This window comes from Melospiza georgiana, chromosome 18 (genome assembly GCF_028018845.1).
Source record: "Melospiza georgiana isolate bMelGeo1 chromosome 18, bMelGeo1.pri, whole genome shotgun sequence".
NCBI lineage: Eukaryota > Metazoa > Chordata > Aves > Passeriformes > Passerellidae > Melospiza > Melospiza georgiana.
The window spans coordinates 5,785,461-5,810,458 of NC_080447.1; the positions used below are offsets into that span (position 1 = coordinate 5,785,461).

Below are 24,998 nucleotides of genomic sequence, written 5' to 3' on the forward strand. Positions count from 1 at the left end.
TTATGCTGGTGAGGTCTACTGAGTCTCACAATGAATGATGATATTTATTTATGGACATTTCTGTTGTCCCCACTGTTGTAGCATATGAACACCTCAGAGTTTAACGGTGCCCCAAATTAACGACTTCTGGGGGAGCACATAAACCTGAGACATTTTGCTCTGGTTAAATTATAAATCTGTGTCACTGCATACAACAGTCAGCACTGAGTGCACAACTAAACTTAGATGAGGCAGCAAGTTCTCCTGGCAGAACTCTCCATACTGAGCATGCACTTTCCAAAGCTCTTCCCCTGAGCTTTGCCCACTTTGTGCAGCTGTAGTAACACCCTTCACCTGTCACTGTGATATTTTCTGAAAAATCCATTTGCCAGGATTTTTCTCCTGAGAAGATGAGAAGCCTCAGCTTCTCTATGTTTTACTCCTTTGGAATGTGAGATTGTTTATCCAAACATGTGAATTGTTTTTAATTAATCACCAATCACAGCCAGCTGTGTTGGGACTCTGGTCAGTCACGAGTTTTTACGATCATTCTTGTCTAGGCTTCTGATGTCTCCTTTCTCTTTCTTTAGTATAGTTATAGTATATAATGTCTTTTAATAGAACGTATATTATTAATGTATATTATATTTTCTTATTAATATAATATAATATAATATAATATAATATAATATAATATAATATAATATAATATAATATAATATAATATAATATAATATAATATATAATATATAATATCATATTATATTATATTATATTATATTATATTATATTATATTATATTATATTATATTATATTATATTATATTATATTATATTATATTATATTATAATAAATCAGTCTTCAGAGAACCTGGAGTCAATTCTCGTCTTGCACCTCATCCTGGGGACCCACAACACTTCAACATTCACTCCATTAGGAACAGCTCTGTCTTTCTGCCCGTGCTCAGGCCACAGTGTGGGCTGTACTCACTGCCATGGGGATGTTCCAGGCCATGTAGACGTGGGATTTGAAGTCGTCCATCCAGACCTCGGCGGCGCGCAGGGCGTTGCGCTTTGCATAGTAGTCGATGTCGTTGTTGTAGGGCTTCTTGGTGCGCTCGATGTGCGCCACGCGGGAGCAGGGCAGCACCTCCATGCTGCCCCCGCACTGCCACACCTGGGGGAGGCACAGAAACCATCTGTCAGAACCCAGGACATGCCTCTGGCTGCCCTGGATGGCTCGACACACTGGCAGGGGGCTCAGAGACCTTGGCACGGAGTCAAAGACACCTGTGCCTTCCATCTTAGCCCATGGAAAAAGTGACCAACTTTGTGCGAAGATTTACAAGCAAGGGTTTGAGTAGAATGTTAGTGAATTTATCACAGGGTGAAAAAGTAGAATTCTGGGGATTTAGAATGAGGGTTCAAGAGGCCTGATGGAGGAATCTGGGTGTGTCCTGTCTTTCTTCTCCTTCCTCTTGTTCTCCATCTTCTGCTGTGATGGTGACACCTCTGGACTGGTTTAAAGTAGAGACAGACTGTCTAACATAGGTGATAGGTACTGGAAAATTATTGTAAATAAAGTACATGTAGTTCTTAGTATAAAAAGATAACACCACCCTGAGGGCGGTCGGTGTGTCTCAATCCGACCTGCTTGACAGACATCAATGTGTCCAAAAAAGAAAGTATTAGATAAAAGAAAATAAACAACCTTGAAAACCAGAGCCAAGGAATCCTGACTTCTTCTTCAAGCACAGGGCTGGGAAAAAAGACTTTAATACCTCAGGAGCCATTTCAGCAACATGAAACCCAAGAAACAGCCATGTGGCTTCTCTTTCCCCTCCAGAGGCAACACAGGAGCTTCTGTACTCTGTGTAGGGTGCTTGCCAGTCAGCTCAAAAGGATCATCCAATTCTCCCCTTGCTGCACAGGGCAGGTGGGTCTGAGGGGATGCAGATGGCTGCATTAGGTACATAAGTTTAGAATTCATAAAGAGACAAGTCCTTCACCACAGTATCACTGTTCTTGAGACCATCAGGCAGAGAATAAAATACGAGGTGGTAACCTCTGTCATGGGTGCTATTTTAATTTAGTGTTACTGAAACTTCTACAAAAATCAGCTGTGTCATCTGGCTGTGTTTGACACATGAATGGGGTATGGAAAGGGCTCTCAGGTCACCCCAGAGCCTTGTCTTCTCCAGACAAAACATCTCCAGCTCTCTCATACTGTCTCCACAGGAGAGGTGCTCCAGGGCTCTCATCATCTTATCTCTGTGGCCCTGAGCTGATAAAGAGGGCTAAAAGGGGCTGAGTGGAGACTGTGTCACCCAGCCTGCCCAGACACCACGGAACCCACACTGTGCAATTTTCTCCCTGCTGATTGTTTACTGTCTGAACTCCACGGCAGGGGACAATGAGGACTTGTCTCTTTGCATCAGCAAGATCTGGAGTGATGCACAGTGTGGGAGGCTTATGGATCCAGCTCCCTCAGGTCTGCACCTAGTAGAAAAGTCTGAAAATGAAAGATATTAAAATATAAGCAGTAATCCAGTACTTTCCAAGGTTGCCTTTTACTGAGAATAAAAACACATTTCCATTAAAATGCATACCAGAGCTATACTGGGGCATTCTCCACCTAACCTGCCTTTTCAAGGACAAAGATAAAGTGCTTGGGAAGTGGCAAATAAAATCTCTGCTCTGGCTTTTCTTTTTTTAATACTTTGTTAGGTAATATTTACTTGCTGCTTTCCAAAGAGTTCCATAGTAAATCACTGGCTACTGAAATTTACATTTGATAAATGGAATACACTGAAAAACACACTGCTCATAAATTTGGACTGACGTGTGCTGAGGGTTTCCAGTGCAAAGAGAAAGTGCTAAAAAAAAAAAAAAGAAAAAGAATAAAAGAATTAATTGATTTTCACAATCAGAAGGAGAAAGGAGCAGTACACTTTAGTATACTGCTATTTGCCCAACCCAACCTGGAAGTCAGCTGTTTAATGCACAGCACATTTTTCTTTCTATTGATATGCTTAATGACCTTGTAACTCTTATTTATGTATTTTGGTACCAAGGGCAAGTACATTATCTGAGTGACAGATTTATTTCCTTTGAATGCCAGCGCTCGCACAAACCTGAAAACGAAAAGCTACTAAACTGCAACATTAAAGAAAACAGTTTAGCTCATCTGTAAATTCAACACAAACAGTTATTTATCAGTGATAAATTCTCCACAGATGAAATCCACAGGGAGCACAGACACCTGGCTTTGAAGGAAGCACAATAAAAAAGGCAGCAGCAGCCTCAGGCCAGATAACTCTCACTCTGTCTGATCCTGGTGCTCAGCCCTCAGTAGGAGTCTGCCTGTGGTGTGACTGCCCCATCCATAATCCCCTGGACTTCTTTTCCCTGACAGTCACTTCTTCCCTTTCCCCTCAGCCTGATTCTGCTCTTTAAAGATCCAACATCTGCTGAAGAGGAGGAAAGAAGAAAGGAAACAGCCAGAAAATACTCAAGGAAATTCTTCTTCCTTAGAAGATGCTGAAATTTACCCCAAATGTCTTGGTTTTCTTTCTGGGAATATGTAACTTTTAACACCAGCAGGGGATGTTTCCCTGGGTAAGAATGGTATTTCCAATCCCAAAGAAAGAGAAGTGAGTGTAGAGCACAGGGGCAGGAGTCAGATATCTGTGTATCACCAGGTGAACATCATCACGCCACCATTTCTCCACATCCCACACAAATGTCACAGCTCCTCAGCTGTGGGAATTTCTTTCCAGGCCAGACAAGGTCTCCTGTTTCACTTTGAGGATCAGGTGCTGTTCAGGGGAGCACAGACATGACTCAGTATCCTCACATCCTTTCAGCACATGGCTAAGTACAGCGTGAAGATCTTGTCTCCTTCCTTTCCAGCCCAATAATAACTTAAACTTACACTAAATAGGAGAGTTTCTGCAGTAGAATCAAACATGTACATCCAAAACTGGGCAAGATCCCAGCAGCTGAGAGCCATCATGTGAGATTTGGAAGAATACTCGGGACTTGTGCTTGAAGGAGGAGGATGAGATGTTCAGCTCACCTTCTCCTCTCTGCACACAGAGTTGAAAGGCAGAAAATCATTCCCTGTCTGCTTCTAACAAAAGGTGAAAGAATGAGAAAACTTTTGCTGTATGAGAGAGGTGAGTCAGCAGCTGATCCTGAACTGTTGATTCCCATCCTCTTTTCTTTCTCAAAACTGCACTTAATGACCCATTTTAACAGTAGCAGACAACACATTTCCTTCCACATCAAACTATGAAATTATGCCAGGAAATAATTACATGCCTCTGTAAAACATTTATCAAGCTGGGTCCTTAAAGAACCTTACTGGGGGAAGCAAACTGTTTCTAACTGTGAACATAAAACGATGCCCAAGGCCCTCCAAAGAGACACATTCCAGGCAATCAGAGAAAACTGCCTTCTGTGTTCTGTGTCTGTGCCTCATCTTCTGGGATAACAACACATTTCCAGCCCAAGTTGTTCCTCTCATATGGAGCTGCCAACAGTAAATGTGTGCCTCAAGGTTTATTTACTGCACTGGTGGAAGGGTTACAGTCCTTGAGCTGCTGCCCACAAGGCTGCACATCGCTGAAAACCCCACTCTGCCTTCTTTTCCCCCATGCAGAGGCAAATCCCTGAGAGCAATTTTGGGGTTTTTTGGCTTCACAGCATGTACTCATCATATCTCTACAGTGGGGCAACATCCCAGGCTCCATGGAAGGCCAGGAGCAGCAGCAAAGCAAGATGTGTTCTCCATGACTGGTGCAGCTGAGCAGCCCAGGGACTCAGCTTTGCCTCTGTGAGCATCGCACTGTGCAACATTTTAAGACATGATCAAGTAATTCCAAGAGACACTCAATTTATTTGCTAATTGTAGCTAATTTCTAATTTCAGCACTGCTCTTTAGGCTGCTATAAACAAAATTGATGGCAATTTAAATGTTACCATAGCCGTGTTACCTTAGCATTTTTACTGCTAATTATCTCAATCAACTTTTCCATAAACAGACATATTAAGTATTGAGAAGAACAAGTACCCCCATCAGGAGTAAATTACAAACTGAGTGATTATGTTTGTGGCTTGCACTATAATGATTTACTGACCCCAATTATCAGCTATTCCTGTACACCTGAGGTGTGGCTGTCCTACAGGAAAATGTTTATTTATGCAGCAGCCAGCTGGACATCACATTTTATGCATCAGAGAAAATCTGAGATGAGGCCATGTCTTGTCTACCATGGCCTCAATTGTGCATCAGCAAAGCTCTCTGAAAGCAGGCTGGGGACATTATTTAGAAAGGCTAATAAGGTGCCAAGCTTTAATTCTTGCCAAATGAGAAGAAATTTTCCAAGGAAAGGCATTTTCCCACAAGTACTTTCTGCTGAAGATTGAAATCATCTTTATCAGGATTTAAAATATTTAAAGTTTAAAAGAGTTAAACAAGTGTGGCCACCACTAAGTAGGAAGTAGAGCTGGGCTAATCAATTCCTAAATCTTGGCAATATACATAGAGAGAACATTGCTGATGTGTTCTCCTGCCCTGCAGGTGAGACCTGCTTCCAACAGCATCATGTCCTGCAGAGCGAATGTCAGAGCTCAGAAATACCCTGGGATTGAATATTTGCCATTTTTAGCATTTTAAATATTATTCCTGGGATTTAATATTTGCCATTGGCAAGAGAGAAGCTGCATCTCCCAAGAGGCTCTTGCTAATTAAAGGGAGGGCTCTTCCCTCTCTGTGGACTTGGTGCTCTGTAAATTGAATATCACATTATTGTGTACACTGGAGTGACTGCACAGGACTATTTAATTTGGTACAGATGATCTCACCATAAGCAAAATCAATAGGTAAAAATAAAAATGGCATCAGTACGAAGAAAAAGCTGGGGAGACAGTTTTGACTTTGAAAACCTACACTGGAAGTAAAGATTGTGGGCCTTAAGAACATTGTACCTTGCTGTGAATTTTGGAGCTTAAACACCCTGGTGCTCAGTCAGAGAGAAGAGGGAGCTCTGAACTTATCCTCCAAACCTTAAGGGATGTGCCTACTCTTCTAGTGGCCACAATAGAACCCAAAAATTAATAGGAATATTGCACACTTAATGTTCTTGCATCTCTGATATTGACAATTTATGTAGCTCACTGAAAACTGATTTTTCACAGTAATTTATAGCCTGACATTTTCTTGTTTTCTAATGGAATCTTATGGATATTCTCTCCTGCATGTATTCTCAGAGCTGCCTAGAGAGTCATATTTAATCAGCTGTGCTAGATAAAGTGCTCTCTCTCTGTTTTTCACTTCACATAGGAAGCTGTTAGAGACTGGGGAGCTGTCATAATCAAACACATCATATGGAAAAATTAATCACATGCTCCCGTTTTGTTCATCAACTGCATTTTTATCACCATCTTTAAAGGCAGCCATAATTATGTTTAAAAAAGTCCCAACTGTCGCTTCTCAAAATAGTCTGTGCTAGTTAATGTGTACTTCCAGAGCAAAAATCCTTCCACAGTGGGACAAACCAGCTCACATCACAGAGACTTTCAGCTGCCAAAAAGAGACTGAACAAAGGAAGAAATCACATCTCAAGATCCACAGATCTTTGTTTTGTCAGAAGTTTCAGGATAAGCTTCTGACCTGTGCTTTCAAATTACAGGACCCACAAGGGTCCTTGGTTGACTGATCCTGACATTGACCTGGTGACAATCCCTCCTTTTTGCTCTCAGCTCCTGCTCAAAGCAGTTTGCAGATAATCTGCTCACAGCAGATGTAGAGGGAGTGTGACAAACCCTCAAATATGAAAGCTAATTCTGTTATTAGGAGTTTTCTTACCCTGCATGTGTCAGTACCCATCCTTTACTCCTGCCCTGGAAGGCTGGAAACACAGAGCAGTGTTTTTGCACTAATGATTTTTGGAGGGTTGCATTTCACCTGGGGCTCTCCTCATGGCTTTTTCCTGGCTCAAACAGCAAAAACTTAATTAGAAGAGAGAAGAAGAGATATGAAGGATAGAGAAGTGCAGCCATATAAGTCTTTAGGATATGTGTGGCTCTAGTATTACTGCTTCATGATTATTATTTTTATCAATATTTCAGTTGTCCCAATGAGGAATACTTGGAAGCTTGCTGCTTTTCCCACAACTATTACAATAGAGCTCAAGAGTGTGCTGTAAGATTCTCCTGCAGAGTCATTTAAAGTGAATTTCATGGCAGACTCAGAATGATACCTTTTCTTTATAGAAAAGTTAAAGAGTTTTTTCAGATACTTGATTAGCCTTTAAAATTTGTTAGAATTTTCTGGACTTCGACCTCTTAGCTTTGATCCCTCAAGGTTTTATGGTATTTACAGATGATTTGCTTTCAGAAAAAAAAAAAAGGCAGTGGAGCAATAACATCCTTGCAATGAGACACTCAACACATGCATGTTTTATATTTGTCTGGTGGCTTTTCAGTAGCAAATTTAGAGGCTGTCCTTCACATGTTTCTTAGAGGTTACACAGAACCTCAAGCCAGTTAAGATCTCAGATGTGACAACAGAGAGAAGATAAAACCCTTCTGTTAACCCTCTCACAGAGGCAAACAGATAAGCAAGAAGAAATTGAAACATGTTCTAGAGAAACTCACACTCAGCAACTGCTATCTTGCTGTAAAGATAAACTTTGCATGTAAAGAACCAGGGCTGATAAATTAATAGACTGGCTGCCATGTGAGGGAGGAGATAGGATTTAAAATGATATTAAAAATGTCCCATATGCTTTAAGCACTAATCCCATCTCCATAAACCCATATTTTGCACAACTTTTACAAAGGGTAATGCACATTTGAAAAGAGCATGTGTGGGGAAGAAGTAAATCTCTCTTCTAAAAGGAAAATTCCAGAGTCTCTGAAATGCCTTGCTGATGGGGGATGGAAATTGAAAACTCATTCAAAGCAAGAAGAGCAGCCTGACCCTGCACAGGCAGGATTTCCCTGTGCCACACTGGGCTTTACACACAGACTCCAAATGGCAAAGAATAAAATACCCCAAGCTCCAAAAGGTGGTGGTGGGTCAGGAATCCTTGTTTCCTGCTGGGGAAGTTCAGTCAGTGCAGAGATGCTGGACAAACTCTCCCTGCTCCGTTCTCCCTGACATCCCTGCTCAGGGTCTGGCAGGCAAGCAAGCACTGAGGAATGGGAGAAGGGAGAAAGGACAGCCAAAGAGCAAGGTTTTCATTTGCAAAGGCTTGTTTTTCTTTGCAAATTAATGAATGTTGACACCTCAAAATGCTCCAGGAGATGTTAACAGCTCCCACCACGTAAATGACAGGCGTAGGAAAAAGAATGCTTTGAGGCAAACCCCCAAACTTCATAGGCTACAGATAATAACTCCATTTTCTCTGAATTCTCCTCAAGTCTAAAAGAGGTTGCAGATTTCTTCTGGTCTAGTACCATCCATATATGTTGTGTTTTGCAAGCACAAATCATTTTTCCTCTATAAAGTAAATGAAATTTGGTATCTCTAATGCAGTTTGCTAATTGTCCCAGGCAGATGCTTCTCATAATGTATTCCTTCAGAATGCATTTGATGAGAATAATTTTCTGCTTTCTTACAAATTTACTCAACTTTTTTTCCCAAATCAATAGAATCACTGTCAGTCATTTCTGTAAATATGCCAGCACAGATCCTGTTTGTACTATAACTGTTAAAATTCAACAAATTTGCCTTGGAAAAATAAAATCTATATGGGACATATGAAACAACAATAAAGACCAGCCTGTTATTCTTGTTCCTCACATCTCCTTCATGAGATTGCTTTAGGTTTTTTCCCCTCACTTATCCCAAAAGACCATAGAGAAAATCCCCCTCTAAGTTCAAACCCCAGCAAGGGATAAAGTCTTATGTACACTAAGCTTACATGAGAAAATCTGCAGCTGAGCTCCTGCAACATTTAAGTTCTTAGGAAAATACCCCTTTTTGCCAGACAGTGCTTTATTAACCTGCACCAAAGCACCAGGCAATGCTGGCTGCTCCGCTCAGCAGCTGGAACACAGGATCAGGACACACTCAATGCCACAGAAAATGCCCAAAATTAGATAAACTGAGCATGGCAGCAGTCTCCAAACCACATTTAATCTCTGGCAGATGCCAGGGGAAGATCAGCAAGAATACCTTAGGTCAGAGTAGGGATAGTTGCTTGACACAGAGGTGTTCACATGGCCACAGAAATCTCTTGAAGAGCACAAAATTAACCCTGCAACAGCATCTCCCTTCAATTGTCACGTAAGCTAAGCCAGAGGGAAAATGGAAAATAAAAGTTGCTAAACTTTTTCTTTTTTTCCACCAAAGTGAGTTCTCAACGTTCTTCTCCCAGTAATTCACACTTCCAGCCTTTTGCTAATGAAATAATACTTACTGTGTGCTCAGCCTTCAGTAAGGAGGCTGAAAAATGATAAAATGCTTCCTGACATTTTAGCTGAGACCACAGGGAGGAAGAATAAAGAGTGGGATTTATTGATGCTTCAATTAGAATAAAGTCATTCTTGAATGAGAAAATATTGAAACAGACTGACTAATGAAGTGATCACAAAGGGTCTTTTCAAAGGACCCTAAGTGGAGTCATCCTCATTTGTTTTCTCTTTCCACAGCAGACCCTTAAATGATCTTTGCATATTGTCTACACTAAATCCTGCAGGGTTGCTATTTCTTTTTAAAGAAAAAAGCTTTTAGGCTGCAAGGGATTCATTCAGTGAGAGCTATTATGCTTATTGTGGCTTTGCTGCAGAGCCAAGGGATTTGCTATATGCTCATTAGATCCTGCTTTGTTCCAAAACAATCTTTTACGATGCAAATTTCAGCATGCTGATCTACTTAAAATAACATTTTTCAAAAAAAAAAAAAGAGAAAAAAAAAGAAAAATGAACAAAAAAGGCTATTAAAGTAAAAGCTTCTTCCAAGGCAGGAACACTACAAATTCAGATTAATTACTAATATTTTAGCCCATGAAAACATCTGATGTCTCAGCTGAAATTCAGCTTTGTACATGGTTACAAGAAGTCTCAAGAACTTGGTGTTAGGGGAACACAGCAGTGCCATGGGTGGTCACACAGAGCTCAGAGGCCACACTATGAGGCCATCACAGATGAACATTTGTCACCTGGATGCTTGGTGGCCGAAGCCCAAAAGGTTTGATTTGGTCAAACTTTGGCACCTGAGGCATGCACCAGCAGAGATGTTCACTCACAAGGTGAGAGCTGGGAGTTCTCCTGCTCCATTGTCATCTTCAGGGCAGTGCTGACACCAAAAATAAGGAAAGAAAGTGAGGCAAAAATGGGAAAAAATGGCAGAAAAATGGCATGGCAGGACCCACTGTCCTCAGGCTGGATGTGTGGCACTCAGGGAGCTGTGGCACTTTCCATCTCTTTAAACTCACCAGAGGATGAAGGGGCACTCCTGTTTTTCAAAGCATTAATTCCACCTTGTTCCTCCTCTGTGACCTTCCTGCAGGAGCAGTTGTAGGAACACAGCCATGAATATTATCATCCAGGAGATCTACCTGATAGCTCATCCTTAATAGTGCCATAAATCTTGCTAGGTCTTGGTGCTGTAGGTGCACAGCAGAGATAATCCTGCTGTAAGGAATTGTGTGAACTCATCCCTCACCTGCACAGAGCCCAGCCAGGCTGGTGACACCGCATTAAAGCATTCTGTGCCCTGAACAGCAGAACTCAAACTGGAATTTACTCTGAAAAGTGATGTCCAGAGGAAAATTAGTAAATATCTGAGGTGAGCAATAAGAAAAATATCAGTAAGTATGGAAGTACTGACAAATCATTACAGTAATTCCAGCCCTTCCCACACTCCCATTCTGAATTAGATCAGCAAACTAAACATGCAATTTATACTTAAAAAACTCACAAATCATCACCTGCTCATAATGGACAAGTTCAGCTAGAGCACCTGCTTACTGAAACAACACACAATTACTGAATTCAGCTGTGTCCTGTTTTACACACCAAGTGCCAAATCCTTAATAAACATCAGATGCAGATGTGTGTGAGCATGGCTTTCACTGGGAATGCTTATTTACTTGGGATGACAAACCCATGATTAATATTCTCCTCCCAGAGCAATGGGAAAGTGCCAGAGGAGGGGCAATGCCCACAAAGGACTGGAATAGGGGATTTAAAACTTGTCTGAAACTTGAAAAATGCCTCTGCCTACACTGCACTCTCACCCAGGCCCCAGCAGCCTTGGCAGCTACCTGAGCTGCAAAAAGAACGTGAGAAAATGCAAAAACCCCCTCTGGTGAGTCTGTTACAACATGCTTTGACTTTACTTTCCCGACTATCAGACAGCAGATGTCTGGAGTGGTTTTTGTATACCTCAGAGAAAACTCAAAATGGCACAGAAAAGGAACTTTTAGAGAAGAAAGTGCCATTATATCCTAGTGATTCACTCTGCTTAAATGCTTTATTGCTGCTATTAATGGACAGATATTAACATTAATCATAGGCTGTGAAATGAGTGACAAACGAAGCTATTTTGTACATCACCTAAAGAGCTGCTAAGGGGATGCAATTTGGGTAAAACACAAAGGAAAAAGGCTGTTTGTGATTTTGATGGACAGCTCCCTAAAGAATCTCCAAATTCCAGGACTGCAAAGTAGGCTGTCAGGTTTGTAGATTTGTTGCCTCTCCAGGGAAATTTGAAGTGAGGTGTATCACCAGCCACAGCCTTTTACTGGTTCTTATAACTTCATTTCTTCAAGATCAGTTACTCCATTTGCAAAGATTTAGATTAGGGTTTGCTTTAGCTGACAAATTGTTTTGTTTGGTGGATTTGCTTTGTGATTGTGTGTTGTATAACGAAACCAACAGAAGTTAATCAATGGTGACATAAAAAAGACTTTGCTAGGCATGTTTTTATTCTTTAAGGTACCTAGGCCACATTCCATCCAGCATAAGGATGTGAAAGTACACACACACATTTGGCTGTATTTTTCCCAAGAGTTAGAAGTGTCCTCACAATTGAACTCTGCAAATATTAGCTTCAGCTTATTGGGAAGATAGTGTCCCATATTATAAAAGTGCTGAGCAAATAAGGGATGTTCTTTGTTTGTAAGAGATTTCTAGAAGTTAAATATATAGAGATACAGATATGGTTTCAAAGTGAACCAAAACGGTGCTTGACATTTCAAGGTGTTTGACAACTCAAGGTATGGACTGAAAGTTCATTTCAGATCCAGCAAAATATTTTGTTTCAACAATATCTGAAAATAACCTTTTTGAGGATGTAATAGAATGGCTTCTCCTTTCTCAACACATGCACTTCCTTGCCAAATCTATATCCTTTCTCAGATAAATTATTTGGCAAATTAATGTCCCATTATAGACAAAAAAATCATTAGTTCATTACAAAGAAGGCATTAACATTTACCTTTTGCCTTTTCACAGCTTCCCTAATTAAGTCATTTATCACAATTCTTCACTTGTATCAGCACAAAACTTACCCTAAAAGCATGTCAGATGTGACCAGAAAAATCCTGCATTAGAATAAATTCAGAGCTTACATGGTGACCCACAGCACTTTATGTTCCCAGTCACTGCCTGTACTTTTACATCAGAATATGCACTTCAGCTTGGCTAAAATAAATGACTAAAAAACCCCTCCTCTGTTACTCCAGTAATTTTTTGTTTCTGTAGAATGGCAGTAATCTTTAAATGCTACTTTTCTTCATTAAAGCCTGAATTTCCAAGAACTGAAAGAAAGAGTGCCACAGGGTTAAGTAATTCTTTCATCACATGGCTGATGTGTTTTATCCCTGCTGGGTCACAAGTCCTCTTCATTTACTGAGCTCCAGGTTCCATCCAGCTATTTATTTGTGGAGCCTTTGTTGTAAACATTCTAAGCTGCCAAAGAAATTACCAAGAGTCTTTCTTATTCAACCTAAATACAATTCTGTCAGAAAAAAAAAAAAAAAAAAAAGGTTTTCCGGTAAAATGGGATGGATGATAAAAAAAAAAACAAACCAACAGAAAAATTACATGGGCTGCATTGCTTTGCCTATCATCTGCAAGAAAATCTGAAACAAATATAGCTTTACATCATTTTTATGAAGGTACTTTTCTGGACTTGCAGTTCATTTAATTTTGCCCTGGAGCACGTTTGCTGTGAGTAACATGGAATACAAGCCACTTGTCTGTCCTCTTGTCTCTAAATAATCTCTTTTCATCTTCTCAGAGTCAGGCTGTCACAAGCAGCTAATACCTCTACAGAGATAAAATAAGACAAAAGCAATAACCACAGTCAGGGCCCCTGGGGATTTCTTCACTAGCTCTAACTACAGTGTCCACTCTATCAAAATCCTGCCTTGTTGCCCTGTGTCAATGTTTACATGCTCTGCTGCTTCTACCACTTGTGTTTTCAGAGGGATTCCAGCCTTATCAACTGCTCTGTCAGCTGATGGCAACAACTCTTTCCTTGCCCATCTCCCCTGCCTGTCACCTGCTGCCAACCAGCTCAGCAACAGCTCCTGCTCTGACTGTACTGTGCTGAGCAAAAATGCCATTTTTACATGAAGGATGCTGTGTTTAAAGGAGTAATTCAAGTACCCTGAGGCACAGGACACAAAGCCCTTTCTGCTGCTTTCTTTGTGTGCTGTGTCCCATTGCTCAGACTAAATTGGAGATTGGGTGGTTTATTTTGGCTGGGCCAAGTAAAGACCTGATCCCAGAGGTGTTTGTGCCAGTCCTGGGTCATTCCCCCTGCCTTCCATATTCCCCCATCCCTGCTGCTTGAGCTGGCTGTGCAAATGCTCCAGAAATTGGGGAAATTATAATTCAAGATGATACAGTCTAGTTTAAACACATAATAATCATTAATATATTATATATATATATTTTTTTAAACACATAATATATTAATAGCTAATATATAAAATATAATATATAAAATACAATAATATATATAACATATAATATATAATATACAATATATAATATACAATATATAATATATAATATATAATATAGTATACACTATATATTACATATTACATATTATATATTATATATCATCTATTATATATTACATATTATATATCATCTATTATATATTACATATTACATATTATATATTATAATATATTGCACCATTTTGACATTTTTGGGAAGGCTAAGCAAGCAGCTGAGGTTTAGGCAAATGGTAATCTCTGTTTCACAATGAAGATGAAGAGGAGATAATATTTCTGGTAGCTTGGCTGGAAAAAAAATAAAATACCCAACTGTAATTTATGTTGGCATGGACCTGTTAAAGGGTAAATTTCAGGTTTTTAAAAGAGGATTACTGTGGCTGTTAATGTGGCAGCAGTTATGGAAGCCTATCCAGATGCATTTTGAATTTATCCAGGAACATTTTGTCCTCCGAAAGATGGACAGACAGAAATAAATATTTCCTTCCATCTGCCATAAAAAAAAATATATACAAAAAGAGAATGTCTTATTCAAAGTAAAATCTGAACCTACAGCAGAGCTAGAAAAATGAGCTCAGGTTTCCCAATTTTTGAAAATCTTTAGCCAAAAAATTATCCTAACACAGCCAGCTGTGGTGAGTCTCTGGAACAGGCAGAGAGCTGTTACTCATTAGCAGAACTCTGCAGGATTTCTGGCTGGAACACATCAGTTCTGCTCAGTATTTCAAAATGAGTGTTCAGCCCGGTCTTTCTCACCTTCCTTATTTGGAAGAGAAATCCCCCTTGGTGCTCTGACAGGAGCTGGGCAGCCCCAGGTGAGCCAGGCCAGGGCCCCAGGGAATTCTCAGCATTTCCAGAAATTTCCAGAGTCCCCAGAGCTGCTCCTGGAGCGCCCAAAGGAGCAGCCAGGCAGCACCAGAAACCTCTGCAGGTACACCTGAACCATGTCTGCACTTGCAAAGTGCTCAAACTTGCTTAAACTTGCTCAAACAGACAAGAAAAAGTCCTTGTCTTCCTCTGACAAATTAAGTGTATTTACTAGTGCTCCTCCTAAACAGCAGAAGTGTGTTTTTTAACCTCAAAAATGTGCAATAGAGTGAGATGTAAAAAGCCCAATCTATTTTCTGAGAGAAGGCCAAGAGACAGTTTAATAAGCAGCTGCATGGAAAGAAATTCCTGCTTGTAGCTCTTTAATGTAGCAGAAGAAGACATAATGAAATCTAATAATTGGTAGATCATGCTAGAGAAATTCTGACTTCAGAATAAATTGGAGCTTTTTAAACAACAAAGATAATTATAAATTGAACAGCTTGCTGACCCACTGTGGCAAATTCTCTACTGCTCTGAGGATTTTTGCAGTCAGAGTAGGCATCTTCTAAAACTTACCAAAAACCTCAGACAGAAATGGGGGCTCTCTGAAAGCTGCTGGGTCAGGAACTTGGCCCTTCATTAGCCAGTTTAATTAAAGAAGCCTGATGGAAGTTGGGGAATTTTACCTTGTACATCAAATTCACAGAGTATCAGGAAGGAAGAAAACATCACAGCTCAAAAGGAAGGCCATCAACTGGCAAACTTTGCTTTTCCAATGTTTATAAATGGTACAAAACTTTTCTGTAATAAAAATTAATCAGGCAAGCTTCCTAGACTGGGCTAAACTCAGCCTAATGATCCTTTGATTGTAGAATTAGAATTTCTTCAAACAATATTTCTTTCCTCAAATTTCTCACACTAGAATTACTGTAGTTACAGGGCAAGAGATACAGGTAGAGATTAACAAGCTGAAAAATAATGAATGCACAGTGCATCAATTTCTGGTAATCCAAGATACAAAAGAACAACCTCTTCCTCTGCTGTCACGTCTAAAAACGTGCAGCAAGCCAAAAGTTATCAAGCAGAACACACTTACTGCACCTGTGAGTGGTACAGTCATGGTTTTATATTAATAAACATGTTTTTTATTAATAAACTCAAGAGTAGGCAGCAAATAACAGCTATAACTAAACAGGAGAAACCATGGCCAGGGCTGGGCTTGCTGTGTGACAACAGCTCACAGAAAAATGTCCTGTAAATGTCTGTCTCCGGTAGAAAGTGGAAACTTTATTTTGAAGCTGACCTTTGGGACAGCTGTTATATGATGCTAGGTTAAAAGTGAAGTAAAAAAGCGAGCAGCAGAGCTATTGGTGTGCTGAGAGGCTCCCAAACCCACCCTGTGTGAGCAGCAAAGGCACCTCCAGCTGTCAGGGTGGCTGCTCAGGACTCCAGGGACCCTGAGGTGTCCCTGCAGGGCAAACCCAAGGCAGGTGGCAGGAGATGTAAAAAGCCCAATCTATTTTCTGAGAGAAGGCCAAGAGACAGTTTAATAAGCAGCTGCATGGGAAGAAATTCCTGCTTGTAGCTCTTTCATGTAGCAGAAGAAGACATAATAAAATCTGTATCCCTGTGTGGATTATCTCAACCTGGACCTTACTTCCAAAATGCTCTCCATTTTTAACCCTTAGATTGCACCTTGCCTGCCTACATAATGAAAACATGCAGAGAGAAACTTTTTCTATGCTTTGAGATCATTAGGAAGTGATGCTTGGCTGCTGCAGCATGGCCTCACTGAGGGCAGGAAAGCAATTTGCAATTGCCTGTAGATCCAGATCCAGCCAAGCACTTGACTGCTTGCCTAACTGCACAGCTCTGTGTTATTCCATTGACTAGAGCAGGACCACTCACACAGTTAAAATTAAATGCCTGGTTAAGTGCCTTGTAGGTTTTTGGCTTGTTAACAATTCACAGCCAATACCTCAACCTGCTTAGGCTGTCTCTCCTTCTCACTGCAGTGCTCCTCTGGAGTTTAAAAGCTCCTTTTAACTCCAAATTGAACGAGTAAATGTGCTCCTGAAAACACCCCTGAGAAGATCTACTGAAGAACCTGCTATCTTTCCAACTTATGTAATTTTTTATAACAGATCTGTACATCACACTTATCTCATTAGCAGTCATCTCCTCAGGCAGCACATACAGTGTGGGTGGGTTTTCCTTTTTTTGATTTACCTAGGAAGTCTTGCTGTCTCTAATTCTCCATGAATCTCATGAATTGCCACTGAAATCTTTATAGCTACAGTAGCCTGGGATGTAATGTTCTAAACCAATTTTATACCAAATAAAACAATTTAATACCTAATAAACTTTATGAAGAAAGCGGCACATTTCTAAGTAGCGCCTCTTGCTAATGAAATCAAGCCAAAGATGCTCGAGGGGGAAAAGCTCCATATCTGTGGGTAGCAGCCACAGACATGGATTTGTGATGACACTCAGGACATCAGAGAGCCCCCAAACCCACTGGTACAATCTGATTGCCCAGCCAGATTTGGCAAAGCTGTACCAAGAGTTTATCAGTGAAGAATTACTAATTGTTGTCACAACAGGCACAACCCCCTGAAGTGTTCAGGTATGGAGGGAGAGTCAAAATGCACCAAATCTAGTGAGGGGGCAAGGAGAGCTCCTGCTTCTGTTCCACTGCCAGGTTTTACTTTGGCTGAACTTCCCAAAGGCACAGACTTGGCTCCCCAGAACAGCAAGGCTGGGAAAGGCACAGAAAGTCTCTCACCCTCCTGGTTCAGCTAAAGAAAGTGCCTGAAAACCATCACAGATGGAAAAAAAAATGAGAGTTAATCTTGCAAGAACTTTCTGGAGCACTCACACATTGACTAGCAAAATTCTGGGAAGAGATGATTTTTGGGTTTCATTTAAACAGAGAATAGCACACATAACCTCAGGATGAAATTGGCATTCTTGAAAACAGAACTTCACTTGGGAGAACAGTCTCATCATCTTGCTCCACAGAGCAGCATGCAACAGATCTAATCAAATAATTGTAATATGCTTCAGCTAGAAAGAAGGGTAAGGAAGAAAAACTGTGTGTAAAGGAAAAGAGGATGGGTCACAATAGCAGCAATGACTTATGAGGGTTATTTCTCACATCTGAAAGCCCAATAACTCACAAGTACCCCGGCCATAAGTGAATTATATGAGCCTTTTGTGCAAGTAAAATTTTCCATTATGTACCCAGTCTGATACACTGCAACAATTTGTCTCTTTTCACAAAATCATAAGGAATATTTCCCAGAGAACATCAAAAGCCACAGAGGGTAAAAAGCATTCTTGCCTGAGAAAATGCCCATACCTCGATCATCAACACTGCTCTACATTGAAAGCTGCCTCATCTTTTGGATGCTCTCTAGGAGGTGTGCCCCACAATACATCACTGACATACAGTCTGTATCCTCTGTTTCCTTCTCTTTTTTCCTCTGGCACTGAGACTAAACTGCGCTTTCAGTTTGGCTGCTGTCAATTTGCATTGACTCACTGACTGTGGTGGAGTTCTCTGAATCCATACCAGCCTGAAGGCAGGAGCTGGCCAATAAAACAGCTTTTGTAATCCTCCCCTGTCACCTGATTTGTTACCACAACAGGACCTGGGAATGCTCCATGAGTGCAGCATATTAAAAAAACCAAACAACTGATAACAAAACTAGTGTTATATTTCTGCAATTTGCCTCTTGGAGTAGTATGCTGTGCTCAGTATGTAGTGAGGTGCTTCATGTTTCTAAACTTAGCTGAAAAAAAATGAACTCTGAAATGAAATTTCTACACTATTTTTTTATCTTATGGAGATAAAAAAGCATTGTAGAGGGTGATCCTGTGCTTTCAGGAAAATAGTACAGATAATAGACCTGAACTTCATTTCTCAGTTTCTCAGCCGACACTTCCAGGGTTTGAAGAAAAAGTCCTCGATGTCATAATGACTGTAGAGAAGTAGGAACCTCTGAGTGACCTCATTCTGGACAGAAAACTGCTCCAATTCTAACCTCTGACTGCTTCAAAGGCTAATTCAGAACAGCAGCCCCTGTTATCTAAACCAAGCTGGAAAATGCCAGCCCTGATTCCTCACTCCAGCTCAGGATACTGCAACCTGAAGAAACCAATTTGTGGCCCTGAGATACTCAGTCTTGGCTAAATATCTGAAATCTGTGCTTTATACTGTGGTAACAAAATTTGCATATTCCCTCCTGTCCATATTCTGCTCCATCATCCATTTCTTCATTTGGAAAAGAAAAATGAAGAAACAGATGGGTGCACAGACTTCAACACATGCACAGTTTTAAAAATTTTCCCTGGCCTGAGTGGGAAGTTAAAACTGTGCTCAAAAACCTCTATTATCCAGGACTGGAATGAAATCTGCCCTGGGTGCTCTTGCATCTCTGTGAGATGGATCTGTGTAATCATCTTCCACTTAATCAAAACACAACGCAGCAGAGCTGTGATTACACAATTTCAGATGACAAGTAACAGTCCTCATCATTTGTTTTGATGAATTCTGAGTTCACTATGTAGATAACATGGTTAATTTGTTATTCAGATGTGGCATTTAATCATTGAAGGACATCCTGTGTCTGACCAGGAAAAAAATCCCCAAACAACTCAACAACCAAAGTAACAATAATCAAGAAGTATTTGATAAATGTGATATGTTTTGAACAATTTTGTTTAAAGTGTTGAGCTTAGCAAAAGCAGGCTAAGATAGCAAAAAATGTACTAATCAATGAATGGAACACCCCCCCCCCAATCCTGCCTTGTTTCACTTCTCTGATATTTCACATCTGCAAGTTGCTACACAGGAGTTGGGGTTTTTTTCCTTAAATTACAGTCGTTTTGTATTCTGAGCAAATTCACTTGCTCAGCAAGAGAAATGACATTAAACTGCTGACAAAATGTACAAAGCAGAGCTGGTTTCAGATATTCATGCTTTAGACTGTGTCAAAAGCACTGCAAACATTAATATCAAACCATGACTACTTCTAATAGAAGCTATGAAAGAAGCCAAAATAAAGTGTGTTTTCTAAAGCAAGAAGCTGAAAAAGAAAAAACGTGCTTCAGCATGATAAAGAGACAGTGGAAAATTCAGGTACTGATTTCATGGGTATTAACTATGCATAATATACCTGTGTGAGAAGGCAGCATAACCTTGTGGGTAGGGCATTTTTGTAAGCCTGAGAAGAGGAGCTGCCTCTGTCAAAAGCAGAGCTTTGGAACCAGACACCCCACACTCCAGTGTTCTCCATGTAAAGGGCAGATAATAAAATTGCCTTCTGTGGAAGACACAGGAGAACCAGAAGCTGAAAAAATACACAGCAATTAAAAGGCCCTGGCGTGATTTTTTTTTTTTTTTTTTTTTTTTTTTTTAAAAAAACAACATCAGAGTTTTAAAATTATGATTTGCTCACACATATTTAGGCAGGGCTTTCTGTGTTGACTTAGAGTGAGGGTCTTCCAGCTATCCCTGATTATTGGTTTGCACATGGCAGATCTGGGGCTCCTCAAAGTCAACAAATGCATCTCTTTTTAGCCACCTGCAGTCGTTTCCCATTTTAGCAGCAGCAAGAAGATGCTGACCCCCTTTGTGCTACTCCCTGCTTCAGCACACTGTGCAGCACCTCCCTCCTTCTGCTGGGTGGATCATCACCAGTGGAAGAGCACACACCATTAAATACAATTGTCCCCTAACTGAAGTGTCATCTGTGAAATGGTCACTACTCCCAGCAATTTGAACAAGACACATATTAGGACATATCAGTATTTTATGTCTGCAGTGGATGATATCTACACCAAAAATGAAGTAAATTGTTCTTCTTTAAGTCTTTGATCTTTAAGGGCAGCAATTTAAACCATTTATACACAGTGAACATTTCAGTGAACATTTCATCATTTTCAGCCATTTTTAGCCACAGAATGGGCCCTGTCTGTACCAAGGTTAGCATCAGGGTGACTGCTTCCTTCAGTGTTTCCCTAAGCAAAATTAAAAGTGGCATCAGGTACTGGGAGAGCAAAACTTGGCTCTCAAGTAGGTCCAGAAGAGGGAATTCAGTGAAGCTTGAAGGAGAAATGATTCAGTCTCCAGCTCCCCTTGCCTTTTTACAACCCCGAGAGGAACCAAAGCATTTACACCTCAGCTGCCTGGTGGGTAACCTTAGCACCTGGGGTAGGTTTGAGCACTCACAGTTTGCTCCAAGGTGTATTAGCCTGGCCCATCTGTTGGTGTGGAAAATGTACCTGCAAACACAGAAGTGCTTGGCTGTGCCATTAGTGAGGTGATTAGTGGCAGTGGCAGGCAACTCTTGTGCTCAGAAGGAAACAAAATACATTTTCATCAGCTGAAATACAGAAACTGAACCCATAAACATAAAGCATCTGCTTTGTGAAAGTGAAAGAAAAGAGGAGAAAAACAGAGAGCAACATCATGGCTTTAAAATGATAAAAGCCCTTCTAAGAACCACACACTGCATTTGCTCAAAAGTCTGCAGCATCATTTGTCAGTTATGAAATTTTAAAGTGAGGATCTGAAGATGGAGCAGGTACATGACACCACTCTATTTTTGCCCTCTGAAAGCGTTACAGTGCTTTTAGCACAGGAGAAGGTGGAAGTGCTGATCCCATTTGTGGCAGACACCTTGTGGGCACTGGCAGCAGCATTGGGAACCTGCTGGGTGCAATTAGCAGGCTCTAATATCTCACAGGAGTGAAATATTTCTCTAATATTTCACAGGAGTGACAGCACTGGACATCAGAGCTCGTGTCAGGGCTTGCTGCTGAGGAGGGACCAGCTCCAACCTCTCTCACAGGGACACCAGCACTTCCTATCAAGATGCCTCCTTCTCCCAAAACCACCAGGGAACTGATGCTTCCACCAGCTGCTCTTCAAAACTCAGCTAAAAATGCAAAGGATTCAGGAAAACGAGATCTGATATTTCTGTTTACACTCTTTAAAATCAGCCCAAGCCTGTAAAATTTTGCAGGAAACATCACTCTCATTTTCTCCAGCTGAATGATACAAAACAAATTTCACCCCTGCTGTAAAATGATGTTTAGTGATGTTACAACCATGCTGTTAAGGGACCAAAAAAAAACAAAAACAAACCCCTGAAAAAAGGTCTCTGTGCTCAAAAACTTCCTACTTTTTCTATGCACGTATGTCAAGTAATAAAACATATTCTTCTTATTGAATACATCACTCCCTGTCTGCTTTACCATGACTTTCCTTCTTCCACAGCAGAACTTTGGAAATCCAGTCTTGGACCCACAGATCTTTGTACCTGGCACTCAGAAACAAAGATCCCACCAAAGGCTCTCTCTTTTCATCCAGCCACACATCCTGGCATTACAGGGTGACGCCACAATGCAAACAAACACCATGAGAGGGATCCAGACTCTTGGCTCAGCCAGGTGCACAATAAAGACACCACATAAGAATTTAAACAAAAAATTGTGGCTGAAAATCCTATGAACAACCCAACTTTCTTATTGTTCTGATATGACCTGAAGGGTGCTTCAAAAGAGGAGAGTGGCAAACTCTCTCTTCACAAGGAATGGCTGTAACAATGTATTTTGCTGCGTGAAAAAAAAAATTAAATGTTTTAAAGAAAATAGAGCAAGAAAAAGGTTTTTGGAGAAAACTGCCACAAATTGACAAGAGTTTTGCCTGACTGAATTCAAAATACAGCCCTGCTCAGTCCATCTACCGAAAGACAAGGCTACAAAAAAATCCAGCTCTTGTGAAATTCTTCAGAAGACAAATCTGATTGACTTGTCAGCAGTTCCTTACTGTTCTGCAGTTCCAATAGCATATGATATGAGAATCAAATATTAATAACTTTGTTTCTCTGTAATAATGCTTCTGTAACATAAGGAGGTGTCTCTCATGAACCTGTTGCTCAAAATGATTGTGATTTTTCATCTTAGATGAGCTCTGAAAGCCAGCCCCACAAAGAGGGAAGCTGCTTTTGCAACTCCTTCAAGTCATTCAGCAGAAACAAAGCAAAGGCAGCATTTGGTGATTTGAAGAGCACAATCTCTAATATTTCTGCTTTTCAGAAGGTGCATTGGTTCACACCATCACTCCTGGCAGTGCAGCATCACACGAGGGCATCATTGCACTGTAAACACACTGAGAGGAAACCAGCTCCTACCTCAAACATCACTGTCCTCTCAGACAAAGGGAGAAAATGGATGAAACAAAGGCAGGAACTTCCCTAAAAGCTCAGGTTTTATCTAAGGAAAGAGCAATGGAGATGCTGCACCTATTTAATGACACTTCCCAATCATTTTTCCTCCCTCCCTCCCAGTCAGCATCCCCTTCCTCACTGTTATTCATTTTCGGTGGAGGACCATGATGGTTTGAGCAGCTCCCTGCTGCTTCCTCACACATTTCTTTGTGATGTCTTTGTGAAAATCAATGCTACAACACTTTTCACATGTAACTGTTTGGTTTGAGGCGCTCATTTTTGCAGGCTAACACAGACAGGACAACTCCCAGCTCCCTGCATTCATCTCCTGCAGCAAAACCCTTTGGCAAGTGCTTCACTTTAACCAGGCACTGAGCTCCTGCTGACATCAAGGGGACTTGCACAAGTGCTGCCCTGATGGCAAAGCAGTAAAAGTTTGGGTCTGCTCAAATCTCTGGCTGGTGCACCTCCCAAAGCTTATCCAAGCCATCTAATGAAAAATCAACATAAACACAAACCACACTGTGTTTTCCTACCCAGAAAATCAGGTTAGAAATGTTAAGATAAACAATTTTTTATATTGTTGTTTTTATATGTGAATCCTGCTATTACTACATGTGAATCATCAAGCAGGCAAACAGGCTACGGGTGTTCTGACACAACATTTAAATTTTGCGAGCATGTTTCCCTGTCAGTCATTAAAATGACATGGTGGTTACACATATTTTGATACAAAATATTAAAATCACATAATCACAAGTATAATTTTAGGAGATATATATATATATATATATACACACACTCTTGGCGTCCTTCCACAAAATGTTTTTCCTTGAGGAAAAATGCCCCACTGCTAAGTTCCAGATCATTCCAATTGAACAAACACCTCAGCAAAAGTAACACCACAAGTATGAAATTAGGCTGGAGGTGTTCTACAGTGCTGTAAGCTCCCTGCAGAGAGGATCTGACAGAACTGCACTCAAAGTGTTATCAGAGAAATTTTCAAGTGAAAATTCACTGGGATTTGGACATCCAGGTCATCAAATATCCTCTGGAAAATTTCACCCTTTTGTTGATTATTTCTCAAATCAGATGCACACCTAGCTTTATAAAGAAATAGAAATGTAACAGCACACGTGCTTGGGAAGGGGGAGAGGAAAGAAAACGCACTAATCTGCCTGCCAAAATAATATTTAATATTAAAATCACTTTATTGCTTCCACTCCACTTGATTTTTTGGGCTAGCAATCAAGTCAGAAGGATTTATATTATCAGAGGACCCGGCCCTCATTTTTCTTCTGAATTGTCTCTATTGGCTGCACATCAAAATAAATATGTCTTGGGCATTTGACAGGGCAAAGAGCCAAGATTGCAGGTTCATGGAATTTGTATTTTTTTTTTTTTTTTGTGATTAGTTTGTTACTTTTCTTAAGCTTCTTTTGGAAAGGTTTAGTGGTATTTATCCACTGCAAGCAAGTGGGCAGGGCTTACAAGAGAAGCTTTGTTCAGCAGGCTTTGGTGTCAGGGAGGCTTGCTGCCTTATTTGAGTACCTCTCCTTTGTGTAGGGGATTTGTTATTTGTTTGTTGTCAAGATGCCTCTGGGCATTAGCCCCCGCTCCTTATAAAGAGATTATTTTTCTATTATTTTTCACGCTGTTCCCCCTCAGCAGTTTCAGCTGCTGTAACACTCGAGGATGTTCCAACAGGCAGACAGATAATGGAGGGACACTGAAAGAATAATTCAATGTTGTGCCTCTAGATTTTCATTCCTGACATCATTTTCCTTTGAAGTGGCTTCTCAGTCCCCAGATACTGACTCCTCTTTCCTTGCCCTGCTTGATCTCTACTTTAATACAAGTTTTTAAGTGCTGCAGCTTTACTTGTGTCCACATGACTCCGTACTACTATTACCAGACCCTGCAGAATAAAGAAGGACCAAGAAGCCTACCCCTCCTGGCAAGGCTGACCCTGGAAAATGAAAAG

At 40.6% G+C, this 24,998-nt stretch overlaps 1 protein-coding gene across 1 annotated transcript in view; it reads right to left on the reverse strand.

The window, feature by feature from the left end:
* Positions 1 to 24,998, reverse strand: part of GALNT9 (polypeptide N-acetylgalactosaminyltransferase 9) — a 131,825-nt gene that overhangs the window by 18,181 nt on the left and 88,646 nt on the right. Inside the window, exon 7 of the mRNA XM_058037039.1 lies at positions 971 to 1,156. Coding sequence (XP_057893022.1) covers positions 971 to 1,156 — 186 coding nt within the window. The remainder of the gene's footprint in view (positions 1 to 970; positions 1,157 to 24,998) is intronic.